Source organism: Chrysemys picta, chromosome 17 (assembly GCF_011386835.1).
Source record: "Chrysemys picta bellii isolate R12L10 chromosome 17, ASM1138683v2, whole genome shotgun sequence".
Classification (NCBI taxonomy): domain Eukaryota; kingdom Metazoa; phylum Chordata; order Testudines; family Emydidae; genus Chrysemys; species Chrysemys picta.
In genome coordinates this window covers 3,174,829-3,191,877 of record NC_088807.1, presented here as the reverse complement: position 1 = coordinate 3,191,877, position 17,049 = coordinate 3,174,829, and the positions used below count along the sequence as shown (strand labels likewise).

The 17,049-nt window shown below is 49.0% G+C and overlaps 1 protein-coding gene across 1 annotated transcript; it reads left to right on the top strand.

Moving 5' to 3' along the window:
* The first annotated feature begins 1,334 nt into the window (after window positions 1-1,334).
* HNRNPL (heterogeneous nuclear ribonucleoprotein L) lies at window positions 1,335-17,022 on the top strand. The gene is made up of 14 exons (XM_065571426.1): window positions 1,335-3,440; window positions 3,529-4,649; window positions 6,015-6,133; window positions 6,331-6,568; window positions 7,100-7,185; window positions 7,962-8,058; window positions 8,700-8,772; window positions 12,153-12,224; window positions 12,320-12,600; window positions 13,422-13,543; window positions 13,664-13,865; window positions 14,801-14,858; window positions 15,930-16,025; window positions 16,699-17,022. The coding sequence occupies exons 2-14, from the start codon at window positions 4,269-4,271 to the stop codon at window positions 16,755-16,757; spliced, it is 1,884 nt and encodes a 627-aa protein (XP_065427498.1). The 5' UTR covers window positions 1,335-3,440; window positions 3,529-4,268; the 3' UTR covers window positions 16,758-17,022.
* The last annotated feature ends 27 nt before the right edge of the window (window positions 17,023-17,049 follow it).

Sequence of the window (17,049 nt, the reverse complement as noted above, 5' to 3'; positions counted from 1 at the left end):
AAGCTGGCTAGTCAGGTACTATGAAAGTAACTCAGCCCAGACCCACAGCCCCCTGCTGTTTCCATCCTCAGCTGCCATCCCCCAGCCCCGGGCTCCCCCCATGCCACCTGCAGCTTCTGCTCCCCTCCAGCCAAGAAGAAAAGCAGAGGGAGCAGCTGTCCCCCCAAGCAATTCCCAGGTGGGCCGGGTTGGTGAGGACAATGGAAATACCCACAGCGGGAGGTCATGTCCCGCTGCCTCATTTTGCTGAATGATCCCCATGACTCCAGTCCAGCGTCTCTCCATCCAGACAGCAGCAGGGCTGACCACTTCCTGCAGCTCGCGCAGGTTTAAAACCCAACGCCTCCCACAGAGCCTTTAACCTCTAAAGCACTTGCCTAGATCCAGCCTGGACCCTAGTGAGCGACTGGGCCGGGGGCTATCTCAAGCGACGCAGGTGATACAGGACAAAGCCACCCCCGGTTTTGTCTCAGGACTGAACACAGGACAAGCCATAGACAAATAGGGCTGCCCAGCTTCCCACCGGAGAAATGGCCAGCCTACTGCTGAAAAACCTTTCATCTAGTGGAGAAAGGCAGAACGGAAGTCCAAGCCGGACAAATTCAATTGAGAAATACAGCACCGATTTGATTTAACGGTGTGGGTAATCAAGCATGGGGAACCAACTCCCAAGGGAAGGTAGGTAGTGGGGTCTCTGTCTCTTGATGGCTTCAGATCAACACTGGTTCCGTTTCTGGACGAGACGCTTTAACCAACCAACCATCGAGTTGTGGGGCTCGATATAGCGATAACTAGGTGAAATTCTCTGGCCTGTGGGATTCAGGAGGTCAGACTCAATGACGTAAGATCTAATGACCTTCTGACCTAAAAATCTATGACCCTGAGCCAATCACTTTCCCTCTCCGGGCCCCCAACCCTCTCTCAGTCTTGTCCATTTAGACTGGAAGCTCGCTGGCGCAGGGACTGTCTCTTAGACCAGGTCTACTTTTGCCGGTATGATAAAGTTGGCTCGGGGTGTGATTTGTTTTTAAGGACGATTTTATATCAGCAAAAGCCCCAGAATGGACAAAGTTATACTGAAAAAATGTCCTTTTACTGGGATAGCTAATTTTGTTTCAATGAACGGGTCCAAACCAAACTGGCAAAAGCACACTGCTGTTTGTAGTTGCTGTATCTGCTCTAGGATGGTTTGAGGGTAACACCAAATCTTTTCAGTGTGGGCTAGACCTAAATCACCCCCCCTCCCCCAGTTGATTTAGCTGTGCCAGCAAAGTCTCCAATGGAGTCACAACTGTGCTGACTGTTGGCTTAGCTGATGTTGTTTAGGGAGCTGGCATTGCTAAGCTAGCAGAACTCCTTCTGTCAGCACATGGTGTATCTACACTATGCCAGCGTAGGCTCTGTAGTGTAGACGTGGCCTAAAAACTGTCTGTCCAGCGCTCACCACAATCGGGGCCACAACGAACACTGCTAGCTGGCAGACGGAGGTGTAAGAAGCCTGTTTTGCTGCCCCACATGCTGTCTCTATCCTGAGGATAAATATGGGACTCAGGGGGTCATTATCTCAGCACTTAAAAGCATCAAGGAGAATTTAACATTTAAAGGACCTTGCTTGGTTTAATCCTTCTTTTGATCATCCCTGCAATACGTTTCCTCAGCAAGAACCCTTCCCAACCCCATAACTGCCTTTTATTGTTCCCGCGTCAGCATAATTGCTCGTGTCTTACCCCTCTGTAGAAACCTCGCCATCTCTGAAGCACTGTAGGCAGGATGAGTCAGTCGGGGATGAGCTGTTTTAAATATGTCCCTTTCTGATGGGGAAAAAATGCTTCCCACAAGAAAAGGAAGCTTTTTTTTTTAACCTTCTTAATTGGGTAAAGATGTTCTCTTGGCATATTAAAGAAACCACCAGCTGCAGAGATATAATAATGTGGGGTTTGTGGAAAGCAGAGGAGAATAGGCAGGAACTGTACAGGGACCTTGCTCTCCAACTAGAAGTTATTTTGTAAATGGGATGACTGGCTTACAGGATCGGAAAATTAATCTGTCTTTAAACCTAACCTTCCCACCCAGCAGGACCTTGGCATTACGCTAATAATATTCCCTGCCTGAAAAAGCTACATTAAAAGAATGATGACATTTACAAATCAGTGAATGCCAAAGGTTGCCCGTATCCCCTTAACTCTGCCCTGGCCCCTTTGAGACAGCGTTCTGCTGCTGTCTGGAAAATGGTGCCCCAAGCTGCCATTTCTTTGTTTTGCAAATTCCATACCAAAAACTACATTAAAATCATGTTAAAGTTGCAAAGTCAAGCTCTGGAAAGGAAATGCCAAAGAGAAGGTTGCCTGTAAAACTCTGTCCCCATCTACGTGCATTGTGTGTTTAGGGCAGGTCAAAAGTTTTCTGCTGAAAATATTTTTTGGTGGAAAATTGGGTTTTTGATTAAATGATTTTTTTTATGAACAGTGTCTGCTTCCCTTGGAAAATTTCAGTTATTTGTAAAAAAAACAAAACAAAAACAAATGCCCCCAAACCAGAAAGTTTTTCAGCCAACCCAGGAAATATTTCAATTCGGAAATACTGCTGCGGTGCTTCATGGGTTTTGTAGCTTGGGTGCCTCATGTCATCTGGACTCCCCAGTCAGATAACATCTCCCATGGTGCACCAGGGCCCGGGACTCCCATCATGCAGAGAGGGGCCTGCGGTGCAGGCCCCAAAGAATTTACAATTTAAGCGCAAGACATCCCATGGAGACATCCCCTTCTCATTGTCCAGCATGTGCACTGAATGAGGCAGGGGGCTTGACAAATAAAAATAGTATGTGCTGATGCAGTGACAGATGGTCTCAGGGTACAGGTGCAAATGGGCAGAGTTCAGGTTACATGGGGAACCGTGAAACAGCTGAGCTGCACGGGGATGAGCTGATGAGAGGTGAAACGACGCCACAGTGTCAGAACCCCACCAGGCTGCATGCTGGGCCTTGAGGAGACCCCTGGGCTGAAGGCTGAAGGCCATGGGCCCCTGGGGCTTGAGGCAACCCCCCAGCTTGGGCTCCCTGAGGTGACCCTCGCCCCTGCCTGGAGCCCATGGCCCTGATGGCTTTGAGGCGGCCCCAGGGAGGGCCTCACAAGGCTCCACCCTGGCTGAGCCCCTCCCCCTCAAGCCAGACCCCCCCAGGTGAGCCCCTCCCCCTCAATCTCCCCTCCTGGCTAAGCCCCTCCTCCTTCTGACTGAGCCCCTCCCCCTCAAGCCAGACCCCGCCAAGGTGAGCCCCTCCCCCTCAATCCCCCCTCCTGGCTAAGCCCCTCCTCCTTCTGACTGAGCCCCTCCCCCTCAAGTCAGACCCCCCCAAGTGAGCCCCTCCCCCTCAATCCCCCCTCCTGGCTAAGCCCCTCCTCCTTCTGACTGAGCCCCTCCCCCTCAAGCCAGACCCCGCCCAGGTGAGCCCCTCCCTCTCAATCCCCCCTCCTGGCTAAGCCCCTCCTCCTTCTGACTGAGCCCCTCCCTCTCAAGCCAGACCCCGCCCAGGTGAGCCCCTCCCCCTCAATCCCCCCTCCTGGCTGAGCCCCTCCCCCTAACTCCTCCCACCAATGAGGGCCCCGCCCAGGCCTCGAGCAAAACGGTCTCTGCCCCAGGTCAGCCCGCCCCAAGCCAGCAGGAGACACCAATGAAACGCAGGGGTCGAGGCTGACCTCCAATCAGAGCCCAGAACAAGACAGGTTGGCGCAGGAGGGCGCGCCGAGGAGTTGACAGGCAGGCAGTTGAGCCAATGAGCGTGGCCAGGGCATGGATTCTCTGGTGAGCGAATAGCTAATAGGATTAACAGGCAGGAATACAAGCCAATCTTAGTGAAGAATTTATTGAGTGACGTTCAGACTAACCAATACAGTGTGGGAAGCGGCAGAAGAGCTATGCGATCAGGCCAATCAACGCCCAGAGTTTATTGACTGACGTGCAGACTAACCAATGGAGTGTCGGAAACGGCAAAACCGTTGAGAGGATAAACCAATCAGGATCAAGGGTGTTTTGAGTGACGTGATGACTAACCAATGCAGTGTCGGAAGCGGCCGAAGGGAGCCAATGGCTTTCGGTAGAAGAAGGCGGAGTCTGTGAAAGGCAGTGAAGATGGGTGGGAAGCCATTTAGACAGACAGCGAGATTAGCCAATCAGCTCGGTGGGCGGGAGGCTGGACGCGATTTGCAGCCAATGGAGCGTGGCGAGGGCTATGATAGGCAGGAGAGCGGCCGAAACAGCGCGGCGGGCAGGGGATGGCTGAGCCAATGGCGACGGAGGGCGGGGTGGCAGTTGGCGAGGCGAAAGGACTGGCCAATGAGCGTCGAGGGGGCTCTGAGTGGCGTGGGGCCTGCCCAATAGGGGCGTGTCCGGGCACAGGCTCAGATTCAGGCGCCATGTCGCGGCGGCGGTGGCGGGGTCCGCAGAGCGCGGAGGGCAGCGGCCGGGGTGGGGAGATGGTGAAGATGGCGGCCGCCGGGGGCGGCGGCTCGGGCCGGTATTACGGCGGCGGCGGCGGGGGCGGCGAGGGCGGCCGGGCCCCGAAGCGCCAGAAGACGGAGAACGCGGAGCAGCAGCAGCATGGCCCGGGGGGGGGCGGCCCCGGCGGCGGCGGGGGCCCTGGAGCGGCCGGAGGGGTGAGGGCAGCGGGGGGGGCGGTCAGGGAGCGTGTGGGGGGGAGGGGCCTGGGCACGGTGTGGGGGGGGAGGGGAGGGGCTTTGAGGGGGAGGGGCCCATGGGGATGGGGGGCTGAGAGGGGGGAGGGGCCTGGGCACTATGGGGGGGAGCAGCGAGGGGAGGGAAGGTGGGGGGAGGGGCTATGAGGGTCTGGGCACCATGGGGGTGGGGGGCTGAGAGGGGGCAGGGGCCTGGGCACTATGGGGGGGAGCAGTGAGAGGTGGGGGGGAGGGGCTATAAGGGTCTGGGCACCATGGGGGGGAGGGGCTGAGTGTGGGGAGGGGCCTGGGCACTATGGGGGTTGAGCAGTGAGGGGAGGGAAGGTGGGGGGGAGGGGCTATGAGGGTCTGGGCACCATGGGGGTGAGGGGCTGAGCGTGGGGAGGGGTCTGGGCACTATGGGGGGATGGGGGGGAGCAGCGAGGGGAGGGAAGGTGGGGGGAGGGGCTATGAGGGTCTGGGCACCATGGGGGTGGGGGGCTGAGGGGCCTGATGGGCATGGGACCCCAGTGGGTGCAGGGGGAGGGGGGCTGTGTAGGAGGCAGTCGGGCAGGGAAGGGGCAGAGAGCTGGAGGAGAGGGGGATTAGTATGTGGGGGGGGCAGTGGGGTGTGGGCAGGGAGATGGTAGGTGTGCAGAGGGGGGACAGTGGGGTATGGGGAGAGGCCAGGGCCAAGAGGGGGACTTTGTCCCCCCCATCCATTGCTCCCTTGGGTTTGCAGGGTATCTGGGCAGCTTGGTACCTGCTGTGCCCATAGGACAAAGATCAGACCCACCCATAGTACAAGGCCTGCAGGGGAAGCTTGTGGGGATCTTGGTGTCTGGCAGCACACAGGGGCCGAGTCCAGACTCCCTCCCACCCCGCCCATATACACTCTGCCGGTCTTTGTGTGGCGGTACATAGAGGGGAATAAAAGATGGTTCGCCCAATGCATTGGGGGCTCAAAGCCTGGCATCATCTCTAGGGTGAAGGCATGAGGCTTCCCTGCCATGTAGGGATTCATGGGGCTGTCCCTCAGCATTCTGGGAGAATCTTCACTGACTCTAAAGCAGGGCCTCAAGTGGAGCTGGGAGAAGAAGAGTGTCTCAGTCTATAGGCCTCCAGCAATCTTGTCTCTGCAGGGTTAGCATCCCTGAATCCTCAAGGTCTCTCTCTTGGCAGGCAAAAAGGGTGTGTGTTTCAATCATGTTCGCTTCATGTTCTTGAAAACCCCTCTTTGTGCGTAAGGTGCAGACTAATGCAGGTGCTTACATATTAAAGCTATAAAGTGTGAGCTTGAGTTAGAGAGAGAGTAAAACATCTTTTAAAATACTTATTTGCCTTTAGGAAAACTATGACGATCCCCACAAAACTCCAGCTTCTCCAGTTGTCCACATCAGGGGGCTGATTGATGGTGTTGTGGAAGCTGATCTTGTGGAGGCCCTGCAGGAGTTTGGGCCCATCAGGTAAGGAAAACGTGTATTCATCAAGCAGGGAATTTGGATCAATGTATGATTCAGTACTAATTTCAGCTCTCACCTTTCTTCTTGCATTCATTTTAGCTAGACACTGAAAACAGTAATTGTTAGTACAGTTAAATGTTGTTAGCCTGCTCTCCATTTGCTATATGTTTGAAAACTAACTTAGGTTCTCTCCTCCCTAGTTATGTGGTGGTGATGCCTAAGAAGAGACAGGCCCTGGTAGAGTTTGAGGATATTCTCGGTGCCTGCAATGCTGTGAACTATGCAGCAGACAACCAGATCTACATAGCAGGGCACCCTGCATTTGTCAACTATTCCACCAGTCAGAAAATATCCCGCCCTGGAGACACAGATGATTCAAGAGGAGTCAACAATGTGCTGCTCTTCACTATCCTAAACCCCATCTATTCGATTACAACGGTGCGTGGTGGTGCTAATTCCAGGTTCCCTTAGTGTGATAGACCTCTCTAACCCTGGAGCAATCTGAGTCCATCCCTGCAGAATGCATCATCGCCCGAGTACTTGAGTGCATATACCAATGCAAGAGGAAGTTTGAGATATGTCGGAAAATTAATGTACCTCTGTTTGGGATCTTGCTTAGGTATCTGAATTAGTTGGTGCAAGCCTGCCTAACTGGGTGAAATGGGATATTCTAAGGCAAATGTAAGGGGATAATGATTAAGCTGAATCAAAATGAGAGAGTCTATTTGCAGTTTTAGATGAAGAAAAATTACTAGCTAGCCATGTAGAATATCGACGCTATAAAACCTCCATCCTCAGTTGTAGTGGTCTTGCTATCCCAGTGCTTTTGAATGCAGACTGTCAGTTGTATCCACATCTTGTGATGAGGCTGCAGGCAAGGTCTGCTGCAGACTGCTTTCTATGCGATGTCATTTCTTAAACTCTTCTTAAAGCGTTTCCTATATTGTCTTATCTCCTTCCCTTCCACAGGACGTGCTGTATACCATTTGCAATCCATGTGGTCCTGTGCAAAGGATTGTTATTTTCAGGAAGAATGGGGTCCAGGCCATGGTGGAATATCCTTTTTCACGTGCTCTTCAATGTTTGTCCATATTTTATCCCACTGGAGTTGTTCCTAACTCAAAGTGTTGGGTTCAGACTGAACTGTTGAAGTGTGCAGATTATAGCAGATTAGAAACCCTCTCGCTCCAGTGCTTCTCGTCAGAATGCTTATACTCCAAGTGAGAAGTCATTTTGAATGTGGGCACAGGGGACTTGCATTTTGCACGTCCTTAACAAAAGATGCTTAATTTAGAAATAATATGAAAATTCACTACTCTTATTGTGGGTATGGCTTAGTGACTGCAGCAGGCAGCTAAGAGCAAGAAAGTTCTGTACTCGCTCCTACTAGTGACTTGCATCTGAAGAAGTGAGGTTCTTACCCACGAAAGCTTATGCTCCCAATACTTCTGTTAGTCTTAAAGGTGCCACAGGACCCTCTGTTGCTTTTTACAGATTCAGACTAACACGGCTACCCCTCTGATACAATTGACTGTTTACTTTGGACAAGAGTACTTTGATCCCTCTGCCTTAAATCTCCAGCTACAAAAGGGATATTATGATTATACTCATGGGGGTTGTATGGTTTGTAAAATGTTATGCAAGCACAAAATATTATATGGAGCCCTTTTAACAGCAGAAGAAAGAACAGGAAGCAGACATTAGCAGCCTGCATAAGTGAGGATCTCCTCATGATTGGTTATTGGATCAATTATCCTGCTCCTAAAGAATTGCTACGCATGTCTGTACTAAATATACTAAGTATTCTAAAGATTTCCTTAATGTACTAAACGTTTGACTCTGTGCAGAGTGCGCAGAGAGCCAAGGCATCTCTGAATGGTGCTGATATTTACTCTGGGTGTTGCACTCTAAAGATTGAATATGCCAAGGTAAGTGTAACTGAAAACATGGATAGGTACTTGATGAGTTGCACCTGTCAGTATGTTGGATTGAATGCAGAGTGTCTGTACAAAATTATATATCAGAATTGTGGAAAAGCTAGCTTAACTCTCTCGGGAGACAACGTTAGAGCAGGAAACTTAGGGCTCCTTTCTCCTTACATCCTTGGGAGGAAGAGTTTTCTTCTAGTGGTTAGAATAAAAGAATGGGAGCCAGGACTTGTGGGTTCTGTACGTGGTTCCACCACTAACTTCCTGTGTGAGCTTCAGCAAGTAACTTCTCTCTTTTTGAAAATGGAATAAGTGGTTTGAGCCTTGGCCTGCTAAACCCAGGGTTGTGAGTTCAATCCTTGAGGGGGCCATTTAGGGATCTGGGGCAAAAAAATTGGTCCTGCTAGTGAAGGCAGCGGACTGGACTTGATGACCTTTCAAGGTCCCTTCCAGTTCTATGAGATAGGTATATCTCCATATATTATTATTAACTTTTGAGGAAGCTGGAAGTTTGCATTGAGATCCTTGAGTGAAAGGAGCACTAGCATGGCTATCTCCTATAGGTTTTTTTAATTGTTCTGTCCTGCCTAGGACTCTGACCGTGCGAAATCGAGTAATGGTAGGGGTGGTTGTTTTTGCAGCCCACACGTTTGAATGTGTTCAAGAACGACCAGGACACCTGGGATTACACAAACCCCAATCTCAGCGGACAAGGTAACCTTGATGGACTGCTTTGTAACTATACACAAACTTTGTCAGTCAGTTGACTCGCGCACTTCATATCTGACTCATGTTATGTAATGCCATTGGCCTGCCTCCTAACTTCAGTTAGAACTGTACCTAAATTCAAACATGATGTAGGCCAATGCAAAATAGAGTGCTTGTTCAGTTTATCTTAAAATCAAACGCTTGTCACCGGGGCGTCTCACGGGTGGCTTACATTATGTATTTGCTGCCTGACTTCCATCAGTTAAATGTTAGGAATTAAGGAACCTTATGCATAAGTGGTTTTAAGGAGTCTCTGGGCATGGGCAGTCATCAGGGGCAAGCGAGGACTTAGTGCCACGGCTTTCTTACATGGAAGATTTACAGCTTGTCACCTGATGCAGCTACCGGCTGTTTGTGCCTGACTTTCAATACTGAGCTATTACAATTGCTAGTCTTTTCATTATGCTAGAAAGTAACAAGACAATTCTTGAGCTGTTGGCTAGTTATCACACAGCTGAAGGATAGTGGAATGGGTTATAATTCACAGGCGCGTGGGTGAACGTTTTACACAAATGTAACTTGAACATGGAGGGAAATGCAAAAATCTGTAAGACTGTCTGCTCCCAGCTTTGGAAGCATTGAGGAACAGATCCCTTTCCTTTCCAAACTGAGTGCTGCAAATTAGTTAAACAGAATCTGTGTGATGCTGAACAGTGATGTGTATTATTCAAATTGCAGCCATAGATCTCTACTTCAGACTGTTACAATTACGGTCAAAGCTTATCTGGAAACCCCTTGCTTTTGAAACTTATGCATACTGTGTGGAGGAGGATGAAATAAACAGCTGGTGTTGAGTTACTGTTTGAGCAGCTCTCGCATCAGTTGAAGTGGTTGCATCTCTTATGTTTCCCTGTATTTTTATTTTATTTAAATGGTACAATCTGCTTGGCAGTATTGTCTTGCTTCGTGTTTTAAAACCAGGGTGTGGAGCTGTTTGTGGTCCCAGCTGATTCGAGTTTAGAGGGTCCCTCGAGAATTGGGTGTGCTCCCTTCAGAGAGATTGCTACGCAGTGTGGCCCAAGGGGCTGAGTAAGTGCCTGGCAGGCTGGAGTAATTCCCACGTGGTGGACACCCCTGTTTTTAAAAGAAGAAAACTTACTAATATACTGAAGCAAGCAATGGCATTACATGACTTAACAAAAACATAAACAAATTTCTCCTCCAAGGTACATAACTAGAAGATGTGCAGAGCCGCAGGGGCTAGTTGCAGGGCTGTGCATTTATTTAGATGCATCTTGGCTTTCCTGACATGAGGCTGGGAAATGAGGGCGGTGTATTCTCCTGGCCTTTCCCAGCTCTGAGCAGTTATTACATATAACCCTGGGGGACCGTACTACAGTGGACGTCCCGAATTGGCTGTGGCCTGCCTCTGCACATTCCTCACACCACACAGTGTAGAAACCTCACTAGCTCTTCCTGGAGAAAACATGCATCATCCTTACGTACCAGAAACAGCAGCAGATTGAGCTCATTACATCAAGAACACAACACCGTGGTCCAAGAAACATCTACAAGCACAGAGAGAGAGAGAGAGAAAGAGGCGCACCATGCCACAGCAGACATTATTCTTACTAATCAAAGCAAACAAAACTCTGAACCCAAGAATGTACACAGAACTAGGAAACACAGAACAGAGGGTTCTCAAAACAAGTCCACCAGCGCATTTCGGAGAATGGAATAGATCTCAGTGGCCATCCAAGACATAGGATGCTCTCCATATCAACATGGTTTGGTTTGGGAGGGCAGTTCTTTTGGTTATACTGCTTTCCTGCAGTCCTCAGCTGCCAACATATCAGCGCCAAGTGGAGACAAAAAAAAAAAACAAAAACAAACCAAAGGCACACAGATACCTAAGAGGCTGTAGCTGGGGTGTGCAGTCTGGTGCACGCGTGCATAACGGGGGCATTTGACCCAAGGCACATTCCATTACAGAGGAGACACGCACACTGGAGAACTACACAGAGCCAGAAGCACCATTTTGTTACAGCACCACACAAATTCAGGAGATGAAACATGGAAGGAACACTCTCATTTATACACCTTTATGTCCTCTTTCTTGATATCTTCTGAGGACAAAACATCTGTGAGACCTTTTTAAAAATTTTACTTTTTTTAAAAAAAATTTTGTAGCAGTTTTGTGCCTTTGACTTGTATTTATGACTCTGAAACCATGTGATGCAGGGTCGCAGTGTATGTTTGATGGGACGCCATCTTTCAGAACTGTGCTAACTCACTGTTGAAGCGTCCAATGGTAAGAGAAATACAGAATTTTTATGTGACAATGGACATTGTACTGTGTACTCCTGCTGTAAGTAGCCCTTTTCAATCTTTGTAATGACTGATTGTTGGAATAAACCTGTATGAAACTCAGTTGTGTTTTAAAAAACCAAAGAAACTGTGTGGTTACGTGAATGTTACGCATTGTACATGATGGCTCATTTTAACTTATTACTACTGTTGCTTTGCTACCATGCTTGTATAAGTCTCTCACTTACTCCCTCTTCCTCTGTTTGGGTGGGGAGATATTTTGCCATATTTTTTTTCCCCATTGCTATAAAGAATTAGCAGTGTCCTGGAGGCAGGTGTACTTCAGTATTGTTTCAATCACAAAATCAACTGGGACACTCTTCCTTTTGTTTCTTTCCCCGGTCAGTCATGGCTACCTTGTAATCAGCTTTGAAACGTGCCCAGCTCTCTATTCAGGTGAAGCTGGGAAGTCCTGATTTTGTTCTAAGCATTTTATTCAGACACCGATTGCGTTACAAGATGCTGTAACTTGTCTGTGTAGGTTCAGAAATAGAAGTTGTAATCTTGACTGTGTGACGGCAGTTCTAACAAATGAAACTGCAAGTGTGTGTCCTACGAACTAACCTCTTGTTAAAATAGGCCAGTCTGGCCCATTAGCCTAGGGCAGCACCATGTTGTAGTTCCGTGGCTGGATCTCAGCAGAGACAGCGCTGCCCCAGCCAAAGGGGCATGTGGTCTGTGCTTGGAGCAGGGTTGGAAAACTCTGGTGGGAGCTGGAGCCAACCGTCCTTGGCCTTTGAGGAGAGTCAGTCCTCATAATACCAGGCCTTGGGTGAAATGGAGACCCTGTTTTGGAGAGGGGAGTTTAATCTCCCCCTGCCAGACAAACCTTAAGGTGTTGGAGGCAGTTGTTGGCTAGAAAATGATTAAGACCTCCTGGGCAGCTGGGGTTACTATGTGATTTAAAAGAAGCTAGGACTTAAATGACTTTGGTAGCATACAGGTAAACCCCAGGAATACAACCTATTGAAGCATTGTTCCTCTCTGGTTCAATTTTTAACCCATCCTTCTTTGTCTAGGGGATCCTGGCGGTAACCCTAACAAGCGTCAGAGACAGCCCCCTCTCCTTGGGGACCACCCTGCAGAATACGGTATGGATCTGGTGCGCAAGGTGGCTTTGGTAGGAGGGTTTTGCTCTAATATTTACGGCTTTCACGTGTTGCCTCTACTCCCGGTGTCTCCACAGGAGGACCTCATGGTGGATACCACAGTCATTATCACGATGAGGGTTACGGCCCTCCTCCACCTCACTATGAAGGGAGAAGGATGGGCCCTCCTGTTGGTGGCCACCGCAGGGGCCCAAGCCGCTACGGCCCTCAGTATGGACATCCTCCTCCCCCTCCTCCGCCCCCGGAGTACGGCCCTCATGCTGACAGCCCTGTGCTGATGGTGTATGGCTTAGACCAGTCCAAGATGAACTGTGATAGGGTCTTCAACGTCTTTTGCCTCTATGGGAATGTAGAAAAGGTGAGGGGGGAAAATGAATGGCTTGTTCTCCTGGTCTTGTGTAGACTGATATCTTTGATCCTTGACACAGTCTGGCAGAGAGTTCTGGTTCCGGTGCTTGGGCTTGTGATTTTTGTTTCTAGGTAGCCTTACTTGCTTCCCACCAAGTCTGTTGGGCTTGGCTTTGAAATTGGTGGTGTGCAATTTGGCTGTGGAGCCAAACTCCTTTATAGCGTCCTATGATCTCTGCTTGAGCAAATAGGGCTCAAATAAGCCAGAAGAGTAAATCTGGTATGCTGGGGCTGTGTGATAGCGCCTTGTTTGCAAACAGTCTCTAGCAGGCTAACTGAAAATACCCTCTGCCTCTGGAGACACAAGGTTGACTGGAAGAGTGCAGCAATCATGGAAGAGTTTGTCTCTTCAAAGTGGTGGGGGCATGGGGGTTAAGGGATGGATGGAGCAATCCACTAAACTCAAATGAAGTGAAATAAGAAGCAGAGCTTGAAGGCTGACCCTGAAATGGATCGGTCTGAAGCAGTTGAGTTCAAATGTGTAAAACCCAGGTTGTTTGCAGTGTTGTAGCTGTATTGGTCCCAGGATATTACAGAGACAAAGTGGGTGACATAATATCTTTTATTGGACCAACTTCAGTTGGTGAAAGAGACAAGTTTTTGAGGTTACACAGACCTGAAGAACTGTGTAAGCTCGAAAGCTTGTCTTTCAGCAACAGAAGTTGGTCCAATTAAAGATATTGCCTCACCCACCTTTTCTCTCAAACCCACGTGATCTTCCTGAAGAATGTAAATGTCCTGTGCTCACATCAAGGGTGTGTTGTATCTTAGGTGAAGTTCATGAAGAGCAAGCCAGGCGCAGCCATGGTGGAGATGGCAGATGGCTACGCGGTCGATCGAGCAATCACCCACCTCAACAACAACTTCATGTTTGGACAGAAGCTGAATGTGTGGTGGGTCTCTTTCCAGATGCTTTGTGGTCTTGATGTCTTGTGAGATCTCACGGCGGGGAGCTTGATCCCCAGCAGAAAGCTATGCATATAGTGACCAGCTGTGCATTTCTCTGCTTGTAGTGTATCCAAACAGCAAGCCATCATGCCTGGTCAGTCGTATGGGCTTGAGGATGGCTCGTGCAGCTACAAGGACTTCAGTGGCTCTCGAAATAACAGGTTTTCGACCCCAGAGCAGGCAGCCAAGAACAGGATCCAACATCCTAGCAATGTGCTTCACTTCTTCAATGCTCCTCTGGAGGTGACAGAAGACAACTTTTATGAGGTAAACTTGATCAGACTGTACAGTTTCCCTCAGCTCTTCGCTGTCTAACATTCTTCCCTCTTCATGGTACAGTCTCAGATTTGAGTCTCCTACCTTGGTTTTGCATACAGCTCCTAGCTTGGTGTGGGACTCCATCCTGATGGACTCCTCTGGGTTCTGTTGGAAAGGATACATTCAGCAATATAGCTATTGTTCATGTGTGGCTAGAACATGAGAATGGGACCCAGTTTTCCTGGGTAACCCTTTTCCACTGAATCATTGACTTGCTCAAGGTCACTTCCCATCTCTTGTCTTGTTCCCCCTCTGCCAAACAGAAGAATTTTGACCTCAAATGGTGGTCAAGGCTTAATATGATGAACTACTTTGAGAGCTTGAGGGGATTGTCACTCAATGAGCACATGTACGCACCAAGCAGAAGCCTTCCGTGTTCTGTCTCTTACTCAGTCGGTTTTGCTCTGTGTAAGCGGTGTTCTGTTTCATAAGGCACAGCATGCGGGGTTACGCTGTAAATTGCGAACGTTTCCAGTGACCCGTAGCGTGTGTGTGGCTTTAAAAAAAGCAAAGATAAAATTCCCATATGATAGCTGGTTTTGAGAAGACTTAGTTTCTGATTTGGTGCCCCGACTATTCAATGGTACCTTTCTGAACTGGAAACTCTTGCAACTTTTTAACTGGAGCATTCTGATATAGGCACTGTAACGAGCAACCAAAGTGTCCACTTAGTTGGAGTACATGGAAGGGTGTTAATTATTTGTATTACGATAGCACTGAGCAGCCCGCTCATGGATCTGGATTCCATTGTGCTAGGCGAGGGATAAATTTGTAATCTATTGGCCTGATGAAGTTTGGCTTATAGACGACTGAGCTGAATTTACCCTTTGATTCTCAAAGCTGTTGTGTTACTATCTCTGAATACTTGTCTGTCTTCCCACTAGATCTGCGATGAGCTGGGAGCCAAGAGGCCAGCTTCTGTCAAAGTGTTTTCAGGGAAAAGTAAGTAAGCCTTTAAACATGGTGACACTTCCCTTAGGGACCAGGAAAAAATGGTTGCTTAGTCAGAGGTGGGCTTCTAACTAAAGGGGCAACAAAATTGTCCTGGGAAACCTTGGGGATGCTTGTGGGTGGCTGTTTGACAGTCAGGTCTGGAATGCCGGTAAGGTTGGGTCACAGATGATAAATTGTGTGGTACTGCTGTGTTTGAGTGGCACACCCAGCTTTAATCATTAGACTTGCAGTCTTGAACTGCAGTTTAGCGCCTTGGCCACCAAGCCTTGATTTAGCAAGCTGTCCGCACATAAAGGGAGATGAGAATGAACATGCATTAGCAGAAGCCACTAGGGTTGAATTATTCTGCTGAGCAAGCATGGCTCCCCGTGATTTCCCCTTGTCACACTGCCTTTCCATCAGAGGACTGGCTTAGGGGATGGGAAGACGAATGAGTACCTGTGAACGGAACCTGACCATAAAAAAACGGGGAGGGTAAGGAAATGGCTCGAGTGGAACCAATCCCATTAAACCGCTAGATTCAACCCAACAGAACCTTGCTGAGTTTGGGGTGTGGGTGGCTGGGTGGCGTTGGTGGCCTGTGATAGACAGGTCAAACTAGATGGTGTCCCTAGCCTCTGTTTGCCAGAAGCTGAGAATGGGCGACAGGGGATGGATCACTTGATGATTGCCTGTTCTGTTCGTTCCCTCTGGGCCATCTGGCACTGGCCTCAGAAGACAAGATACTGGGCTAGATGGACCTTTGGTCTGACCCAGTGTGGCTGTTCTTAGATGATCTGGTGGTCCCTTCTGGCCTTAAACTCTGACAATTAACGCCTCCCTCCTTAGGAGCAAATTCAATAATATGCATTTAAGGGAGGTGTTGCTGCTCCCTCAGAGCCGCTGTTACATTGCACGAGGCATCCTCTGCAGTGTTCCCAGTCCAGGTGGCAGAGGCCGATCAGAAGGGGGGCAGAGCTCTTGTATAGCGATGTGGATCATTAGAATGTGCTGTTGTCCTACCTTGTCCTGCTTGTATAGTGATGTACGCACACTTGTAACCTCCAGTGTTCCGTCCAGGTGAAAGAAGCTCCTCTGGTTTGTTGGAATGGGATTCAAAAAGCGATGCGCTAGAGACCCTGTCATTCCTGAACCATTACCAGATGAAAAATCCAAGTAAGCTGTGCTGTGCCTGCACTCAAGCTTTGGGGGGCTCTTGTCGTAATCTGTCAGTCTGGGTTCAGGAAGAGGGGACCGTGATGGAGCATATGCTTTCCTGTTCTCTTTGACAGCCATCTGTAACTCTGTCAGCAGCCAGACTTGGTTAAGCTACAGTTACGATTGCTGATGCTTATCGCAGCTTCCCATACAAACAACTGTAAGCCTCACCGGAGAGTTTTAACAGGATGTGGTCAGAAGCCTGGTCCATTAAATGCTGTGATTCGTTGTCATCTGAAATTGCCGTGGCTTCTGTGGGAGGGAGTTGCTATACTAATATGATGGAGCGTTCCCATCTTCCCCACTTCATGCCTCTGTTTGAACTGAAATTCGGCATGCTGCACTCAACAGATCGTGTGGGTGGGAGGGTGCAGGGTCCTGCTGCCTAGGAGGGAGCTGGGACTCGGGAGGGTTTTATTCTCTGCTCTGTCATTGACTTGGTCAGTGACCGTGAACAACCCTGCTTAATCTATCCACCCATCTTCAGAAAGGAGAGAATACTTCTAACCTCCCTGACGGACGAGTGGGACTTAATGCACATAAAGAGCTTTTAGATCCTTTATACTAGACATGAAAATGTAAATCTCTGGGGCAAAAAATAAACCTTTATCCTGTTTTGTTCTCATCTTAGATGGGCCGTACCCGTACACGCTGAAACTCTGCTTCTCAACTGCTCAGCATGCCTCGTAAGTGCTGCCCAGGTTGGGCCAGGAGCAGGGGATTCCTTCCGTTCTTTCTGCTGCCTTTGAAAAAGTTCTTGTATTCCTTTTTTTAATGCTCCAGTTTAGTAGAGGCTACCCATAGCGAAGACATGTCAACTGGGAGAGGTGAAGCGGTCTGTCTCCCAGATACCTTCAATTTTTAAAATTATTGTACATGTGATTTGTTTTTCCGTTCATATTTTGTGCTGCCCTGTGTTACTAGCACATTTCAATAAAACCGTTTGGAAAATAAATATTACTTGTGTTTGATCCTAAATATC

Coding starts and splice junctions, on each gene's coding strand:
- HNRNPL (XM_065571426.1), top strand. CDS start 4,269: ATGGCTGAGCCAATGGCGACGGAGGGCGGGGTGGCAGTTGGCGAGGCG. Junction 8,059..8,699: donor TAAAGATTGAATATGCCAAG/GTAAGTGTAACT, acceptor TTGTTTTTGCAG/CCCACACGTTTGAATGTGTT. Junction 13,544..13,663: donor GGACAGAAGCTGAATGTGTG/GTGGGTCTCTTT, acceptor CTCTGCTTGTAG/TGTATCCAAACAGCAAGCCA.